We start from the raw sequence: 19,685 nt of genomic DNA on the forward strand, positions 1-19,685 counted from the left end.
GGATCTGGCTTCACAAATATGAACTTGCCAGACCAGACTGAGGGCGAAGAAAACCCAGAGAGGAAAAAAAAAATCCACTTTTACAAAGAGTGGACAGGTTTGCAGAAAGTGGCGGTTGGAAAGTCTGTGTGTTGAAAACTAAACACACCATCTAATTACACTCCGTCTTTATTTGCGTGAGCATCGACAGATTTGTCAGACGACTAATCAAATGCAGTAATTTTCCTAATATGTCAGCACCATAGAATTCACCCAATAGAATGGATGTCACAAAACGCCTCGTCGAATTTAAAAAAAAATCTGCGTTTACATCACGAGATCACGTTTTTTTGTTCCGAATACAGCGACGGTTAAGCTGTTTGCAGCTTGAGAGATAAAATTCCTGAATTGTGTGGAAATCCTTTTTACACAATAACCCCCCCCCCCTCCTCCTCCTCCTCCTCCTCCTCCTCCTCGGAAATATTGGTAACCGAGTCCGGCGATGGCAGGTTGGCGGTTTGATTCCCCAGCGCTGTGCACTACAGTGTTCGGTACTTCACCCGGTACTTGTTGACGTCGAGGTAGTGGAGGACCTCGGGGCAGCGGCTGGTGGTGCAGGCCAACAGGCCTTCCTGCTCGTCTCCCATCAGCCACCTCTGGCTGGCGGCGGCCATGTCGCCGGTCACGTGCTCCTTGGCCCACGTGTCCAGCCAGGCGTGGAAGCGCCTGTGCAGGCGCCTGTTCACCTGCTGGTGAGACTGAGAGACGACAGAGAAGCGGTCAGGGCCTTCGTCACGCCCAAGGTGGATCAACGCAGTGTTTTTCAACCACACTGGTGTTTTCCCGCGAGATCTAGTCAGGTGAGCCGTGGGAAATTATCCAATTTCACATTTTTTTCTAAAAAATCATTTGCTCTCACAGCCGCAGTGTGTTGCAGAGTAATCATGTATAAATACTCTTCACCACTAGATGGCAGCACAGAACTTTGCCGTTGAAATGTAAAGTTGTGGGAGGAAACCAATGCACAATCCACACAGAGAGGCTGCGGCTGGACTTGAACCAGGGCCTGGTTTTTCTGCACATGCTCAGTAGACAATAGTCGAGTGTATGAAGACTATTGAACTATATTCTCCTGGGACTTATACATTTATGGAGGAATCTCCAGTAATAGCAACCCAACTTGGGTCTCCTGTCCTTACGAACGTTTGTGCAGCTTATTGTTCTCTACGCACAGGTGTGGTTTCCTTATAAAAACAACTAACAGCGCCCACTAGTGGCCCAAATTGGAAGCTACACTGTTTTGATGCAACCAGGATTCAAAACGGTGGTTCCGATCAACTTTGACGGCGTTGGTTCCGACCCGCCGACACATATTAGCGGCTCCAGCACCCACCTGGTGAGCCCGTGTGAGGGCCGTGTGTCTGTACATGTAGTCCTCGGACTTGCAGACATAGACCATCTTGTAGGAGTTCAGCTTGAACCTGCACTCCATCTTCAGCTCGGCGCCACCGCCACCGCCGCCGCCGCCGCCGTCCTGCGACGTGTCCGAGGGGCCCTTGGCCAGCCTCTCCTGCTGCAGCCGCTCCCAGCCCCGCTGGCACTTCCTGATCTGTCTCAGGTTCCTGGAAGCCAGAAGAAATTGACAGCCGTGAATAACAGTGACTGACAGGAGGGGAGAAAAAAAAAAGAAAAACCACAAAAACTTTATTTTTCCACACATTTATGGGAATTTTTTTTTTTTAATTTCACTTAAGCAGATCTGTATGCCACAATTATGCGTTTTGACAAGAGTACACACTGAAACTTTCCAAGCTTAGAGGATGCGGTCAGTCACAATACACATGACAGCAAGCAAATCTGAGCACATTATAGTGAAATTTGAGAGGACTGTCCCTTTAAAAAGCTGTTTTGGTTTGTTGTTTTTTAAACCCATGCATTGCAACTCACCGAGAAACAGGGTTAATTAGGGAGGAGTCAAATCATTCGAGGGAAATGTGGATCTATAAGAGCAGCAGAGGCAGCAGTCGTAATATTTCTGTACAGTGCATTTCCGTTGCACGGCCACATCGAATGAAATCTTATGATGCTCGGCCTAGAATTGGCGATCGATCCCAATTTTGTGCAGGTAATCGGAAAAAAAAAAAAATGCAATGATTCACCCCACCTGAAGAAAAGGTTTTAAATGTGTACTTACCACTGTGGGTACAGGTGAGCGAGGACTGAAACCATGAAGCATTTTTTTTTTTTTTTTTTTGTATTCAGGGCTCCACACGACAGTGAGGCCAATTTCAAGTGAAAACTGTTAGACACAGACACTAGAAAGGTGCGCCCTGGCCAGATGCTAACGAGTCCCATGTGCACATACTTCAACCAACGGTGTACGAAAGAAAAAATAAACTCATGACCATGAGATGAAGACCCAACACAAAGTGGAAACTGCAGAAATTCCCCTGCCATTGAGGGCAGGCCAATTGTTTTTGGCCTCTTTGTTGCTGCTGATTTCTCATAGATTGGATGAAAAGCAAAAGAAGGACACGATGTGGGTGATCCCACTGATAAATCAGAGACACGCACCAGATTTATGCAATGGGTTAAATAAGAGGGAAAAATAAGAAAGTTCTTTTGGTGTGTTTTCAAAGGTCTTTTTTTTTTTTGGTTGAAATGTTTATGGTAATGGACAGCCATCTCAAAAGGAACGAAAACTTTAACAGAAAAAAAAGAAGAAGCACCGTAAATAACAACAACAACAACAACAACACTCATTCAGCGTCTTTAAGACTCAGGAATCTCGACAAGCCGAAAGAAATACACCAACATGTGGACGTACAAGTTAGACAATCCTTTTATTTACAAACCCTACTCGTCTGTACAAGAGTTGCGGACAATGTGCTTGACCAGTGTAATTTAAAACAAAACAAAAAAAAAAATAACTATTAGCACTAATCTGTTAAACCAGTGGGGAAAAAAAAAAAATCTCACCAGAAACAAAACAAAACAAAAAAAAAGCTGCAATGGGAAGTGCACCGTTTCCCACTGAAAAATCATTACAAACATAACACTAAGTAGAACACACTTCAACAAATGAACATTGACACATTTACATTTGCAGACAGTGATCAAACCACATACAGGACCCTTTTTTTTTTTCTTTTTCTTTTTTTTTAAATTTCAATACAATCACAAACAAAGGGCATGATAAGGTAAAAAGGAAATCACGACTTCTGTCGTCTCCTAACAAAGTCTCTCCCGGAGGAGCTTCAGTCTCTTCAACTAATACCCAAGACATAGAAAAATAAAAACAAACCGACAGAAAAGCTAGAACCCATTTGTTTTGACTTTTTCTTTTCTTTTCTTCTTCTTCTTTTTTTTTTTTTTTTACATTACACAATGAAAACCCTTTGTTTTAAGTCGATACAATATAAATATTGAAACTGCTGATTCTTTTTAGTCTCCTGCTACGCTGAATAGGCAAAATCAAGCCAAAAACCTTCCTAGTAATAAATAAAACTCTCATTTAAAAAAAAAAGAGAAAGAAAAAAAAAGGAAAGAACTAAATTGATGAATAAATAAACTCCACTTTTAAAAAGATGACTATATAAAGTGCAATCTTCCATGTGAGGCAGAAGTCAAAAACTGAGGGAGTCGCGTTGGTGGCCAATCAGATTAAATCTGGAACCTCTAAACTGTCGAAGCTTTTCTACACAAAGGCACAGCTCGTGTGCCCACACGGGTGTGATTAAGAGAAAGCTTCCTAAAGTCGGGGGGGGTTGTTGTTGTGCACTGCGTCTACCTTGGGAAATGAGTTGTATTTGGCAGCTGGTTTGGCTCGGCCTGTGACTAGAAGATCGTCGGGATAGAAGTGTCCCTACACTGTGAGGACAGGAGGAGGAGGAGGAGGAGGAGGAGGGATGTGGCTGGAGCCTCACCTGGGGAGGAACACGGGCTTCTGAGCCAGGTGCTCACGCAGCTCGGGGGATGCAGAGTCTGAGTTCAGGTACCTGCCCACGTAGTCTGACCATCTCTGTAGAAAGAGGGTAAAAAAAAAATAAGACTTTTATGTCGAGGCAGTTTCTGTTTAATCCAGAGAGAAAACGACTCATTAACCAGTTGCTGTTCAGTTTTATTCATCTGCTCAAAAGGACATGGATGTTGTTGGTAATCACCACCAATTCCAGATATGAAACTTTAGTTTGATTCCAATAATGTAGAAAATTTCATATTCTAGGAAAGAAAGAAAAAAAGGCAAACCTTTCTGGACTTTTTACTTTTTTCTCACATTATGAGATATTATTGTAAACAGTTGTTGGGACCCTTATATAATACAAAGCAAGGAGAAGAGTTCATTTCTAAACAACTTGCAAGTGTTCACGTATTATCTTTAACTGTTTACATGAGATCTTTTGTAATTCACATTCTGTTTGTCAAATAATTAATCATTACACTCTTCACTTATTAAAAAAAAAAAAAAGATTTCTTCAGGAAATGTAAAAAAAAGAATACTGTAAAGAGTCTCCTGCTGCTTCAAAAATATTGACATAGTTTAACTTTAGAATTACTCAAGGGGTTAGACAATAGTTAGTGTTTTTTGCTCATCAGCGAGTTTTTCACATTTATCATATTTCAAAGTATTGCAGCATGATATAGATATGTCTTTGTTTTCCATACGTTTAATTTAAATTCAAATCAGTTATTTGACAGGCTGGGATATAAAATCTGAAAAATGTGCAGCGGCTTCTCTTTCATCTCACCTTAATGCAGAACAAATACTGTTGTTTAAAAAAAACAACAACACTGATAACTGCTGCTGCTCCAATGTTAATTCTGGTCGGGCAAATCACACTCAACATATTACAACAGATTAGCTAATCGCAGATCTGCCTAATAAATGGAAATATTGACTCGGCCTTACTTCTGCGTCCGCCGGCTCGTCGGAGTTCTCCTCTTCTGTGTCCAGCAGCTCCATGGCCAGGCTGACGGTTCCCCGACTCTTCACAAACATCAACTGCGAAACACAAGTTACGACACGAAAGCGTCAACCAACACAGTTTGCACCGCGGCGAGGCGTGACGGATTCCTCGGTTGGTTGGTACCTTGAAGCAGTTCTCATCCGACATGAGCTGCTCTGCTTTGCGCTGATAGGCTGCCTCCGCCGCGGCCCGGGACGTCTGCGTGGACAGGGCGCCTCCCGTGGCTTTATTGGCACTTTCGCTGAGGTACACGTCCGTCACACGCACGCATACGTCGTCGGTGACGAGGTGCTGGAGCTGTGGACGCATCAGGCTCGGTGTGAAACGGCAGGAAATCAGCACGAGCACAGCCAACTGGAGGCTTACAGACTCAATGGGACACGAGCTCCCCTGGTGGTGAGCTGGAGAATTGCAACGTATGTGATTTTTCCAGATAGGAGTATCTGACAGGTGGAGTGCAGTTTAGATTTAATATTTCTGTTTTGTAAGCATGACACATAAATGAAATGAGAGAAACCTCAGTGAAGTGGAAATGGCCTCTGAGAACCAGAGCACGAGATAAAGACATTTCACATGGCATCATTTACAGGCTGCGATGAATTAGAAACCCCGGACCTTTTTCATAAATGACATTACTGCAGAATAATCCGCACGATGTTTGGCTCGTTAACGGACTCACCTGCCGGACAATACTTTGGATGAGTTTGTCCATCGTGAAGGCAACGTAGGCGTGGATCGTAAACATCTCCCTGAGGGAGTCCTCGTACTGAGCCGGCTCCATGTTCCCATCCAAGAGATTACGCACCATTTCCAGAAAGACCGAGTAGTAGTCGTCGACGTCGACGTCCACTGAGGAGAGACAACAGCCACCATTGTCAGGTTATTAAGAAAGGGCAGAAAGATTACAATAAAAAAAAAACTTTAAAAAAAATCTAGTTTTAGCTTACTTGGTTCTTTCATCTTCAGCTGAATTGCCGGATTTTCGCTTTTCTCCCTTTTGAGGCCCAACACTTCCCTCTCCCACTCTCGCTCGCGGGCGTCCTCCTCGATCTGCCTCTCGGCCTGCCCGTAGATGCGCAGCAGGCGCGAGCAGAGGATGTGGTGCAGACGGAGGAAGATGTACCAGTAGTTGTTGACGAAGAAGGTGTTGTACGCCTCGTCGGTGCCCCGCAGCTTCTGGGCCGCCGTGTTGCTGAACATCAGCTTGGACTTGGTCGGGCTGCCGCCCGGCAGGCCGTTGTGCTTCTTGGGGCCGTCTTGCTCCGCCTCCGGGTCTTCCTCCTCCTCCTCCTCGTCCTCCTCCTCGTCCTCCAGGTCCGAGAGCTCGCCCCGCCGCGAGAACAGCAGGTCCGGGATGAAGTGGTGGATGATCTGCTTGATCTTGCTCTTGTCCTCCTTCTGGATGCCCACCTGCCTCTTCACGTGGTGGATGATGAGGGCGGCGGCGTCTTCCAGGATCTGGCTGTCTTCGTAGGTCAGCGTCATGTGGGGGCCGCTCGGCGGCGGCGCGGCGGTTTCTTCCGACGCCCGCTCCTGGCGCTAACGGGGAGGGGACAGAAGAGGTACTGCCGTTACCGGACAACCAGGACCACGAGAGCAAATATAAACAGTAAGGCGAGCGTGTGGGCCGATTCTGAAGGCTTCGTCTGCAAGTGGGAATCAGGTGGATGTTAATAAACGTGAAGCCTGTGGCTCTCAACTGGCAACCAAACCGCCAAACGCTCGCAGTGTTTAAATATCTCCATTTAATCACTACGAGTCAACAGAACGACGGAATCATACAGCCATCAAATCAAAAACGTGTTTAGATAGATAGATAGATAGATAGATAGATAGATAGATAGAGATAGATTATTCATCCCCAACGGAAATTGTCTTGTTGCAGCAATCTGGTGCATACGAATATTATAAAATACAATAGAATAGTAATAAAAGTAAGAAATAAAACTATAAAAATATCAGGGTATAAGACATAAAAAAGTAAAGCACAGAACGGAACATGGGCACTTAGAAATAAGCACGAGATAAAAGCAACATAAATAGATAGTGAGGTGCAGTGGCAGAGCCATTAGAAGTAGGCATTATATAATAATAATAACAATAATACAGATAACAGTGTGAAATAGTGTATAATACTCGTGTATAGTACTACTAATAATGGTAGCAATAATATAACAATAACATATATATCAGTAATAATAATAACGTAATAATAATACCAACAGTATACTTATAATAATAAGTTTCCTTACGTCGTCGTACAACATCTCGATTTCATTGAGCAGGGTCTTGGAACGCAGCACTTTGGCGTCGTTCTGCTTGAAGTTGATGCCTTGATGGTCGAGTGACTTCAGGTAATACTTTTCATTCTGCTCCCTCCAGATCTTGTTGAAGCCTCTCTGCGCCTCTCTCCACTCCTCCTCTTTCATTTTTAATCTGAAATGGTGTCAAACACAAAGGCGTCCGACTGAAACGAGCTCCAAAACAGCAAAAAAAACTTCCCCGGGTCCAACAAAGAGGCTGAATTCAGGGGGTCTACCTCTTCAGCACGATGGGGACGGACACCGCGGGGTTCCTCTTCAGCCCGTCGATGATGTCTGCGGCCTTGTCGCCGTATATCCTCTGGATGGCTTTGCGGTGGATGACTTCCGAGGAGCCTCCCATGGTGTTGTCCAGCTTGAAGCGGAGCTGCTCCTCGGCCGACATGCGAGAGATCCTCCGCTGCACCGTCTCCAGGGCTCGTATCGTGGCCAGGTTGGTTTCTAACACAACATCCAGCTGGGGGAAGAAGAAAAACGACTGCAGTCAATGACGAATAGCTAAAACGACCTGAATAATACAGCATGTCAAACTTGAAAACGCCTTAAGTGGATCTACTTTCTCCACTATTTAGATGATTGCGGGTTCTCTTACATACAGCACCTTCAAGTAACTCAACTCAGTTTGTTTTTTAAATGTGTTAAACATTTCTTACCTCAAAGCGTTCATCCTCACAGCGGTAGATGTGCTCCTCATATTGAGTCTTTTTGGAGCTGACAAATGTGGAATCTTCGGACCACGACGGAAACGACACCCAGGTGTCGTTTAAAACCTGCAAGGAGACGTGAAACTTAAAGTCACATTGAAACATTTGATTATAGACGCTCCATTAGATTTCCATATCGTGCGGAAATAAGAAAAGCTCGACTAATAACCAGTTAAGAACAATTAATCCCTGTGATTTAAATGCACCGTGATCTAGTTAGAATGCTGCATCGTTTCTGTGTTCAAACATTTGAACTGAAATGTTTTCACATTGATGTTACAAATTATGGTTGCTGTTAACCAACAGTCTATGGATTTCAAAGGATTCGTCTAAAGTGAGACGAAAATGTGTGTATTTGCTCTGTGATGAATTCGAGAGCAGCCAAAGGAGCAAACCGCCGTCAGCCACAGTCAGTGACGACTGGCTCCAGCTGCTCAAGTTGGATAAAGCAAACAATAACTAGTAAGTAAGCAGAAGCTACTTTTGCAAACGTCTTTCATAGCATTAAGCATTTTATGTTACAAAACCAAATCTTTATAGGATAGCAATAAAAATCCCACGGCTCTTATCCAAGTATGAACTTGGTGACTGTGAAATAGGAGAAATGCAGTCTAATTATAAATGAAGACTCCTCAATATTTTCCTATTACCATACGAATAGCTCAACAATTGAATGACAAATGATTAGAGCAGCAGTGTCAAACATGTGGGCCGAAACCAGCCTGCAAGAGGCTTCAATCCAGTCCATCAAACTTAAAAACAACCGTAATGCAACAGCTATAAGAGAAGGTTTAACTTTCCATTGTATTTTGCACCAGAAGGTTTCATTGAATTTGGCCTCATGCTAGAGATTGTAGTCCTTTTCCAAAGTATTTGTCTCGTTTTGTGAAAATATAGACATTTTCGTCGCGTATACTCTGAACCGCAACAAAGAAAAACCTGAAACTACAAATTCAAAGATTATTACGACACCGTTTTACCAATCCAGCTCACTCAAGATGAAGCGAGGTTGTACGTGGCCCCGGAACTAAAATATATTTGTGACCCCCGAACTGGAGGAATTGCAGAAATATTAATCAACTGATCTTTTTCAATCCACTATAATATAGAGTTAAATTGGTGCATCCAGACTTTTGTTTGAACGCCATACAGGCAACATTGAGCGGTGCCGCTGTACATTGAGGCGCTCTACCTTCTGTCCCGGTGAGAGGGATTAAACTCATGATATAAATACCTTTAATAAGCAGACATCCGTCAGTGACTCACCTCTCTGCACAGCGGCGTCCTTCCAGTGCACTTGGGCTGCTGGTAGCTCTTCGGCAGCGCTCGGTAGCTGGAGCCCAGCCTCTTGCAGGAAGCGTAGTCGATCTCCATGGCGATGCCCTCGGTCGCGCGCTCTTTGGGCAAACTCTCTGCGTGGCTCGACTCGCCGTGACTCGACTCTCGGTAGCCCAGGAAGTTTTTGAACCAGGTAAAAAGCTCCGGGAATTTCCTGTCAAGTCAGCCACAGAATACCAGAAATGTATTGTCAGAGAGGCGATGGGTTCAGCATGAACAATAATTTGTGTCTGATCGTCAACTCATGAATGTCAAATTACATTTTTACATCAAAACAGTTTCCTTTATAATCGAAAGGAAATATGGGCTACAAGAAAAACGGCCATTTTTGAAATTGTGTTCATGTGTTTAAATGATATGTTATGAATATTCATTGGCAATAATTCCCATAATGATGCATTTCCTTGAATACATGTTGCCGGAGATGCCGGAGAGAAACACGCAGGTCTGTGATCGTTGAGATGTCAGTGAGCAGAGTCTCAAAAAGTCTGCCTGTTCACAGTAAACTACTTTCAAGGATGTGATTACCCTCTCATTGCGTCAATAAACATGATCGATTACAACACTTGTGCTTCCTGGAAGAGTGAATTAATTAACCAACACATTACGCAGGCAGACGCCTCATGCAGTAGTTTGAGAGCACGCTGCTCTGCAGCTCTCATCACTGCCGTGTTTGACGAGTCGAGTAAAAACAGCATCGCGGAGGCGTGCAGGTTTTTTTGTTGTTACTATATAATGATGCTTGGACATTATTGATCTTGACAAGAGGTTCATAAATTGTGAGCGACGGCGATGAAGGCACGACTAAGGTCCTGTCAGAAGCATTAAATTTAGACCCCTTTCACACGACAATATTTCAAATTAAAATGTTTTTGTATTTATGATTAGGAAAAATCAGGTGACTGTCAAAATAAAACTACAAAGTCCCAGGAGAATCTGGACTGGGAGTCATGACACTGTTGTCATTGTTCTATTCTAAAATTTCAACAAGTTGGAACGTACAAGATGTAGGTTTAGATAGAATAAGTCACAACTTTTTAAAAACTAAATGAATCTATCCTCCCCTCTTCAATCTGAAACGCCAGTAGAGTGGCGGGCAGAAAGCGCAGGGACATTTATTATTGCATCTTTCGAGAAAAACCCGGGACATCTCACAGCAGAGGGCCCAGGCTGTCAAAGATGCTGACAACTTTTAACTCCTTTTTGTTTTTGTCTTTTTATCCAAAAATTAAATTAAATAACAACAATAATAATACACCCGATGACCACAATGTTGAGAAGAACTTTCAGGCGCTAAATGTGTATTAAAACCAAGTTGTGCGTCAGTCCTCTGGTGGAACTCACCCAAGAAACGGTATAACTAACTGGACCAGCTCAGTGCGGGAAATAACCTCCTGGTTGAAGATGTGCAAACACCTCAAGAAGTTGTCGTAGGCCTCGGAGCTTCGGAGGGCCTTCTTCACCTGTCAGACAGTTTTCAAAGACAAAGACGAAGAAAAACAAAAAAAAAACCAAATTGGAATTGAAATGTTTGCGTCAAGATGTCTGTGATGTTCACGTTGTGATTGCAGAACTCCGTGAAGCACCGACCTTCTCAAAGAACATGGTCTCGGTGCTGGTGCTGTGTTTGCCGACCTCGGCCATGCCGTGGTCCTTCCCCATTATCTTGGGCTTCTTCTGGACGATTAACAAGACAAACACAATAGAACACTGAGAAAATCGCCCATTCTGCTGAAGCCAGAATTGTGAGAATGAAAAACAATGTTACATTAAGGCTCTGAGACATTCTGATAGACTCATCCTATGAATATACAGTCTATTTTTCTTATAGATACACTTGTCTTCCACAGTTAAACTGCAGGTAGTGTAGCTTACATGCTGCTAAACGACTTTATACATTTTCATCACCTGTACTCTATAATTTCTACCTTGCTTAAGGTAAAACAAGGGGTGAGATGAGAGCCGAGTGGCCGGATGTGGCTCTACTCTCTGCCTCACTTTGAAAAGCTCTGATGGGCACAGATGCGAGTACCTTGACAGGTGGCGTTGCTCCGACTCCGGGTCTCCTGATAGGAAGGCCGTTCTGGCTCAGCCTCTGCTTGTTGTTCAATAAGGGCCTCTTCACTGTGCTGCCGTGATCGTTACGCACCGAGTCGGCCCGGTCTGGCGTCGTCTTGCACAGCAGCTGAACGAAAGAAGGCAGCACGCACAACGCTCTCAATTCCACTCAGACGTATTTGCATAATAGCTAATTCACAGCACAGTCAAGCGGAGGCACCGTACATAGTGTGTGCTCCATGTCGAAGAGAGGAAGCTAAATTTAAAATAATATCAAAGCCACTTAAAGCTCAGTGTAAGAAATGTAGCCTGTTCTAGAAAAACAGAGTGAAGTTACTTGATATAGGAGACAAGCAGTTTGGTGTCACCTCAAATGTGTGTCGCAGTGGCGGCTGGTGATAAATTTCTTAAGTGGGGCTCTTCATTATTATTATTATTATTATTATCATCACCTCCCCACGATGAAACATTATAGTTCTTTGAAATGACAAGTGAATACAGAGCATTTATTAAGACTCGTTTAGAAAATTAATGTGTTTTGGGGCTTGTTTACTTGAAATGACAGTTAGTCGGAGTTAAGGGAAAACAAGAGGAATATCAGGTATATTTTCAAACAACACATCAATTCATCATTCAAAACATTTTAGAATGCTTTGAGAGAAACCTCAAAAAAAAATAACTATACTGGAGAAAGTTGAACCTGACCTGCAGCTTTTCGGCCAAATTTCTTCTTTCAAACTGGTAAATTAGAAGAGACGTGACAAGAGTTAATAATCAGAGACTCACCGCTTGTTGTCTTCATCTCAACATTTCATAGAAACACACGAGAACAAACCAGAACTGACTTTAAGCCAATGGATTGACCACCCGCCACTGGTGCATTGACGTAAATGTAACTCCCAGGATTTAATTTCTTTTAACACTTTTTCGTTGTAGTAGTAGTACAAGTTGAGACACAGTTAAAATGTAAACAAAATCAAGATACAATGGCTTCCGAGGTCATAAAATCATGTTGTATTTTAAATAGCTGTTTGAATAGACAGTTTATGAATTCATTAACTAATTTTCAATTCGAAAACAGTTAGAATGGGCCAAAATAAATAGGAGAAAAGTAATGACACAAAAAAAACCAAAACAATTATATATATATATATATATATAGCCATTATATGCAATGACAGCGCACAACGCTCTTATTTTTATAATTTTGCAATCTGCATTGTAAAAATACATTTATGTACATGTTCTGCACTGAAACAACAGTTTTTTTATGGGATGGAAGAATAAAATAAAAATACAAACAGACCATGATGAAAACAGCACACTATACGACATTGATAATATTTCAGAAAATTAAGGCACACGAAAGACAAGTAAATAGATAGACACAGATTTGATTACAAAACGACCTAAACAATGATGGTGATTCTACAGTGAAGAACAATAACAGCGTTAGCTTGATGAGCGTAATGACAGAGACTCACCACTGAGCTGTTTGCGTCAGGAAGGAACTGTCCGAACTCCGACAGCAGATCCTCCTGGTTCTTGAAAAGCCGCGCCACTTGAGTGTAGACCTCCTGCTCCGTCAGGGCGGGGGTGTAGTTACCCCCCGCCTCTTTAGCATTCCTTTGTTCCTTCTGAAAAATTAACAATAAAAGAAAAAAATAATACACACAAAAATCAACAGTGGGATAATACAGAACAAGTTTTGTAGCAATTTGAGGATCAATGTGCATAAAAATGAGCTTGGACAATGAAAGCAGCTTCCAAGATGGAACTTTCTGAAAAACACTCCCGACGGTTGCCGTGGGAACAGGAGAACCGTTACTGGTGGCCCTTTTCTCACCTGGTATGTGTGAAGGATTTCCAGAAAGGCTTTGTATATGTCCGGCTGGCCCTGGAAGCGGTTCTTGATCTTGTTGACATAGTTGATGGCGTGATTGAACTCCACTGGCTGATTGTTCTGGAGGGGGGGCCCGCTGGATGGCGTGCTGCTGACGGGAGTGTGGGACTGGACCGACGGGGAGCGCGGCGAGGCGTACGACGGGATGGATGGATTGGGCTGGCTGGTGGGCGTGTGGGCCGGAGACTGAACTGGCTGTTTTGGCAACGAGGGAACAGACATGTTACTACGAACCGCCACAATCGTTTGGCATCAGCAGAAAACGCAGAGGCGGTACGTTACCTTGCTGGTTTTACTGGGAGCGGGCGGGGTGGGGAGGGTCGGGGTGGTCGTGGCCGTCGTGGCGGTGCTGTTGGTGGAGCTGTGCGAGGCCGGCGGCGGCTGACTCGGGTGCTGGTGATGGCTGGCGGGCTGGCTGGGCGGACCGCTGGCAGGAATATTCTGAACTGAAATACCGTGCGGGGTGATGTAGTGGATCTGACCCGGCGTGGTCACGTTGACCAGGTCGTTGGTCTGAACCTCGATCTTGTATCCGGGTGGCAGGAAAGTGTTAAAACCCATGATGAGGTCTGGGTGGCCTTTGAACAGCTGAGACACGCGGTTGATGACTCCGGGAGTGTCGATGCTGTAACGACAGAACGAGCGACGACACTTGAGTGTCTGGTTTTTTTTTTTTTTTTTTTATCCACCGGATCCACAGATACTTTCTATAGGTTATAAGATTCTATGTCTAAATTACAACTTACCTCTGGGATTTGAACTCCTTCATAATATCAAGGAAATCATTATAAACTTGTGGCTGATTCCCAAACTGCAGTTTCACCTGATCCAGATAGGACAAGGCATCTTCAACCTAGAAGAGCAAGAAAGAGTATTAACAGAAGAGATCTAACACAGTGGGGATGTGCCATCCATGACTGAACGGGAGAAAGCAGCCATTAATTTGCCGTGGTGAAGTAACACCGAACTACCTGGTGTATATGCCGTAAGCAGGGATGCACCGATACCACTTCTTAAAAAGGCGAGTGCAAATACTAAGCTGGAGCTTTATGCAGATATTGCATTTCGATAGGAGTATTTTTAGTAAATGCCATGAAGCCTAACTCATACTCCAAATGCAACCGATGTGCAAAGGCTAAGCATTGTCCTCTCAGTGTACCTGCTAAAGCATTCAAGGCTCCAGTATGCTGGGTCTACGGTACGCTAAGAGCAGTGCGTCGCGTCTATCTACACACTGCTCTTTGTGTAATATGGACTGTAGACCGAGGAACCAAGCTCAGTGTGTGCTCCCACACGCCCCATCCTTAAATCATGTGCAGCATGGAGCTGATTGATGGAACAGAATTTACACACTGCCGCCGACATCGCTTGTCCTCTTTTGTCTGCCTGCTGCTGACGGACGCCGTCACATAATACTCTCCAGTTTGTATCAGGGATCGTAAACGAGTACGCTGTGCACTACTGGACCCGTGACCCTATACTGCTATAGAAATCGGTGAATTTCTAATATACATGCATGCATCCATGCAAAAAAAGACCTTGGTGAAATAAATCTTTGTTGATAAAGTGTTTAAGATCTCGCTGTATTGTGAAGGATATCCTTCGTCTACGATTCAATCTCGGAGGAAACCTTCACCAATAAACCTGTAACTGCACGGATACCTTCAGTCGCTGAAACTGCTGCTGACCCTGGGTGGAAGTCATGGGCGCCGGTGGATGGACGTGTCCCTGGACCACGGCGGGGCTCTGGGCCTGAACTGCCAGGTTGTGTGGGTGAGGACCAACGTGAGGGGCAGTACTGTTGTGTCCGTGCCCGCTTGTGCTCTGAGGCATGGTCGACACCTGAAGGGCAGAATTATAATAATAAATTCAAGACTTCAGAAAGAAGGCTGGAGATGAACATGTCCCGACCGGGTAAACATGGTACCTGGTAACCCTGGGGTAGAGAATACTGGATGCCGGTTGAGGGCTGCATGTTGTCTGCAGCTGTCTCCACCACAGTGGGAGCCGGGGCGAGGGCCCGGTGCTGGAAGCCTTCTGCAATACCTTGAACTGGGGGACGACGTGGCTGCTGCTGCTGAGGCGTGGGTATCGGTTCCTGGTCCTCCACACGCCTCTTCATTGTATACACATAATCAAAGAAGCTAGAGTGGAAACACACAAACGGACAATTAACACTCAATCAGCAAAAAAGGATTTTTGAGAGGAAAACCAAAGAAGAATGTATATATGGTTTTTTTCTTCCAAACAACCTTGCCATTCTAATAATCTTTATTAAAAATGAACCAATTTTAACCTTCATAAGATAGTATGTCACCTAATTTACATACTTGAAATAACACAAAAACATCAACATAAAGTGGTGATTCTTTTTTATGGTTTGCATAACAGATTACGTCCATCTTTATTGTCACTACATTAAAATGTTAAATATAATAATAATAATACCTCAACACACACCACTGAGCAAAAAACTGAAACCCTCAATAGGAACCAGTCTGGAGACACGATAGGAATATGTATTTTAAATGGATTATAAAGCATACATAAAATCTGATGACCTGGATGGGGAAGCTCTTCCTGTTTTGGGGCTGCAATTTAACGTTTTACTGAATTTAACCAACATCAAAAGAGAAATCTTAGAATACAAGGAAAAATGCAACATGCTGGATAAAAGAAGATTTGAAGCAAAGTCATTAAATGATTTTTCATGAAGTCCTTATATAGATTTTCACCCAGCAGAGTGGCTGTGGCAGCTGGTTAGGGACCGTCTGCAAATAGTAGAAATACAGCAACTGTTACTTTCCAGCACCACTTAAAGCAGGAAAAAAAAAGTATCACACCACTACCTGCTCAAATAACTAGAGATTCTAAACATTTGATAACCTACAACAGTATGGAACCACATACATTTTAGTAAAAGCAATCTTAAAAATTTACAGTAATCTATAATTAAAAGCTCAAAAGCTGCAAGTCTTTTCATAGTATTCTAAAACTAGGTTACACAACATAAACTATTGTCGACTTCGAGCACTCAGCAATTCAGGAAAGTGGTGTTAACAGGCGTTTTGGGTGATCTGGTCACAAGTGGCGAGCCCTAAAGACAAGTGAGAACAGCCACCAGAGTTATGCAATCTGTCCAAATTTCCAAAGAAACTATGGGAAAAGGACACGGAGAGACACATGTCCCTATAGCAGCCAGAGCAGAGGATCCGTCCAGCGTACGCTGATGACTCCTGTGCCATGCAATTTAGTAGAAATGATCGTTGGTAACACAATTCGATCTCAAGCGGTCTGAATGGAGCCATCAGAAGCAATATCAGCGTCATATACATGTGACCTGTGTTAAAGCAGGGCTTCCATTAATGTTTGGGCAAATGCTTTTCGCATGTTTGTATTTACAATCACAAATGCTCTCCACTGTGCTGAGAAGCAGAGGAGTTTTAGTGGATTCTGATGACTTCATGCACACTGCCACCTATAGGTTTAGCTGCTCAGAATCAGAATCCGAATCTGATGCGGTTTATATAAATGATTTTTGGAGAAAACGCTCAGGTTATTTATTTTCTTTTTTTAAACATAGAGGGGTAATCATCAGTTTTTGTAAATACGCCGCTATGCGTAAACGAGGCCCGTCATTTGAAAAACCCCGCGGTCCTCTGCACAGTGCCCGTGCGTGTGGAGAGCAGTAATTTGCACACGCTCCCTGGACGCACGCGGACGTCATTGCCTTCGGTCAGCGGACGGCGGACATTGTTCCTCACTGCCCTGCACCACCAAGCTGCGAACACACGGCGGCCGGGCGCTCGGTCTTCGGTCGCCCGAATCGTGTCTGTCCGCACATCCAGCGTCAAAAAACCGGGGCCGACAGTAAAAAGGCGCCGATATTTGTCGAGTGGCGCAGAAACAGGCTGACATTTGGCAGCCAGGCGGCGTTTTTACAGGCACGTAGGCGCTGCCTCTCGCTCTCTCTCAGTGTCGCGCGCTGTAGCCCTGCCTCTGCCTCATCCCCTCCCCCCTCTCTCTCTCTTCTGCCAAACACCGAGCTTACCGCGACCCGTCGTCGGTGGCGCTGACCGCTTTCACTCGTCTGACGGCTGAGTCGCTCCACTCCCGGTGGGGTTGAAATCAGCTCCACGGCGGCAGAATGTCAGCAGTGAGGCGGACTCCGGAGAGGGGGGCGACGGGGTCTCGCCGAGAGCGAGCGGGACTCTCTTGGCTGAAACATCAGCTGAGCCCAACGTGCCTGACGTTACCCTCGAAGGAGAGAGAGCGGCCATGCTTAATCGCAGCTGACAACACAGTCGGGTATCGGAGCTCCGAGTAGGATACCCGGCGCGATTGTATCGCTGCAGTCAGTTTGTTTGGCCGCCGATGAAATTTAGAACATGCGATGCAGTTAGCCGCTCGCGCGCTAGCAGGTCACACGGCTAGCTGCAACGACGTCAAGTTCAGCGAGAAGTTCGACAATAAAGAATTCACACTCCGTCACACAAATCGCTTATCTGCCAGTAACGCAGGTCTCACAATCACACCCGAGTCGTGCGGTGAATTCTGATGCATTAAAAGCAAACCTGTCAGCAGAAAAATACACAACGTTAGCCTCAAAGCTAATTCGTGGTCGCCACTTCCGAAGCTGAAGTTGGCTTCCGATTCGAGTTAAGGGAACATTTTGCATTACTGCGACCAACGACAGATTTTATGTTTTTAAACGCTTCAGAAGCAGCTCAGCGTTGGTGAACAACATAATTTTCTTAAAGCTATTTGCACATTTCCAACAATCGCTCCATTTATAGACATGCAACCTCCAAGATGTATAGCTCACGAGGAGGCGTAAACGTTATCAGCCTCATGAGTCGATTCGAGGCAGGATAACGCGTGAAATTTCAGCAAAACACTATTTCTCGTGTGAAATCACGAAAACATCGTACTTAACAATTAAGCTACGTGTGAAACATAAGCAACGAGTACCTATTCCGTCAGCAGAAATGGGTCTAACAGACGTGAAAGTGTGCCTTGGGAAGTTTAAAGCGCTTATTTAAGTGCCTCAACGTAAGTTTACAAAAGTTACTTGGAGAAATAGTGTCTTGGTTGATACTGTAAAGTACTTTACGTCCACAGTCTGGAGCGGAAGCTACGAAGCGGAGGCTAACTTCAGCGTGGTTCGCCCCTCTGAGGTTGCTAGCCTCGCCGACGACCTCACTTGCCGAGCTAGCATAGCCGCCGTTGCCTTGTCGCGTTATTCTGTTGGGAGGGCGAAAACCCGCCGACACGCTGCATTCAGCCCGAAATCAGCAGACGGTGCTCGCTCGCCGGGCTTTCTGTCAGGAGGGGTTGAGCGGCGGATAAAATGCTAAGGCTAGCACAACAAGCAATCTCCTACAGCGGCTAGCTGGCTAGCACTAGTTTTAACTTACCTCCGGCGACCGCCACCAGCAACAACGGGACGCACCGGCGCAACGGGTCCTGACCGCGGGCTTGCTACTCGCTCATTCAACCGGCGGCGACAGAAAGTGAAGTTGAGGGGGGGGAAAGTGGTCGCGGGCGTCAATGTAAAAAGAAAAAGAAGCTGACCGTAGAGGCTACGTCGCTAACAACAGTGTATGTATGAAGCGGTGTTCCTTGAACACAGAGGCGTGGCTTCGCCGGAGGGGGGCGGGGCCGTCTCCTCCCAGCTCGCACCGGATTGGTCGCTCGCGCAGAATGAAAACAAATACAGTGCAGGAAGCGAGTGCGAGTGTGGCGAAAGGAGTGTTTGGTGTTGTGTGTGTTCATGACAAGTGATCTGCTGGTTCTGCACGGTTACTGTAACACGTCACAACACAGGACACTATATCCAGTCATATATATCCTTTATGAAGGATACTTACGTGTAATTTACACGATGCTTCAGATAAAACGGTCTTACATGGGAAATGCAGTCAACACAGTAGCATGTTGCATAATCATCCAATTTTAATTGTATTTCACTCTTTTGGACCGTGAAACTTTTTTTTTTGTTATGGGAGAGTGGTTGTCTTTCAATCAGAAGGTTTCAGGTTCGATTCCCCAACCTTCCATACCATGATAGCTGCAGGGAGCCAGTGCATTAGAGCTGAAGCGCCTCATGTGGCTCCAGGGCCGCAGGTTGCAGACCTCTGTCTTAGAGTGACTCAACACTGCAACATCATGTACAACTGTGGAATTATAATTGAGATTTACAGTTTCCCTTTAAAGCAGTGCTAAAACAGATTGTATCCACACAGTTACTGGAATATGTAAAACTCATGGACAAAAAGTGTAGTTACTGTGTAGTTACAAACTTTTCATCTTGATCAATTTGGTGGCTTCATCATTCAGTTTTCCAAATTTTCCCATTCACAATGAACACAGACATCCTGTTATGTGAAAGTGTTTATTAGTAGAGATAAATACA

At 44.6% G+C, this 19,685-nt stretch overlaps 1 protein-coding gene across 1 annotated transcript; it reads right to left on the reverse strand.

Moving 5' to 3' along the window:
- Nucleotides 1-502: 502 nt before the first annotated feature.
- Nucleotides 503-18,821, reverse strand: LOC308149227 (paired amphipathic helix protein Sin3a-like). Its single transcript, XM_080520904.1, has 22 exons — nt 18,688-18,821; nt 15,198-15,414; nt 14,933-15,112; nt 14,017-14,123; nt 13,553-13,895; nt 13,214-13,465; nt 12,852-13,004; nt 12,073-12,105; nt 11,342-11,494; nt 10,900-10,986; nt 10,654-10,772; nt 9,238-9,463; nt 7,921-8,037; nt 7,486-7,724; nt 7,199-7,382; nt 5,894-6,485; nt 5,626-5,795; nt 5,070-5,243; nt 4,889-4,981; nt 3,906-4,000; nt 1,373-1,601; nt 503-737 (listed from the first exon to the last, which is right to left on the reverse strand). Exons 2-22 carry the CDS (start codon nt 15,390-15,392, stop codon nt 519-521), a joined length of 3,960 nt encoding a protein of 1,319 aa, XP_080377030.1. The 5' UTR covers nt 15,393-15,414; nt 18,688-18,821; the 3' UTR covers nt 503-518.
- Nucleotides 18,822-19,685: the final 864 nt, after the last annotated feature.

This window comes from Blennius ocellaris, assembly GCF_963422515.1.
Source record: "Blennius ocellaris genome assembly, chromosome: 1".
NCBI lineage: Eukaryota > Metazoa > Chordata > Actinopteri > Blenniiformes > Blenniidae > Blennius > Blennius ocellaris.

Coding starts and splice junctions, on each gene's coding strand:
- LOC308149227 (XM_080520904.1), bottom strand. CDS start 15,392: ATGAAGAGGCGTGTGGAGGACCAGGAACCGATACCCACGCCTCAGCAG. Junction 13,896..14,016: donor AAGGAGTTCAAATCCCAGAG/GTAAGTTGTAAT, acceptor CTGTCGTTACAG/CATCGACACTCCCGGAGTCA. Junction 4,982..5,069: donor CGGATGAGAACTGCTTCAAG/GTACCAACCAAC, acceptor TGTGTTTCGCAG/TTGATGTTTGTGAAGAGTCG.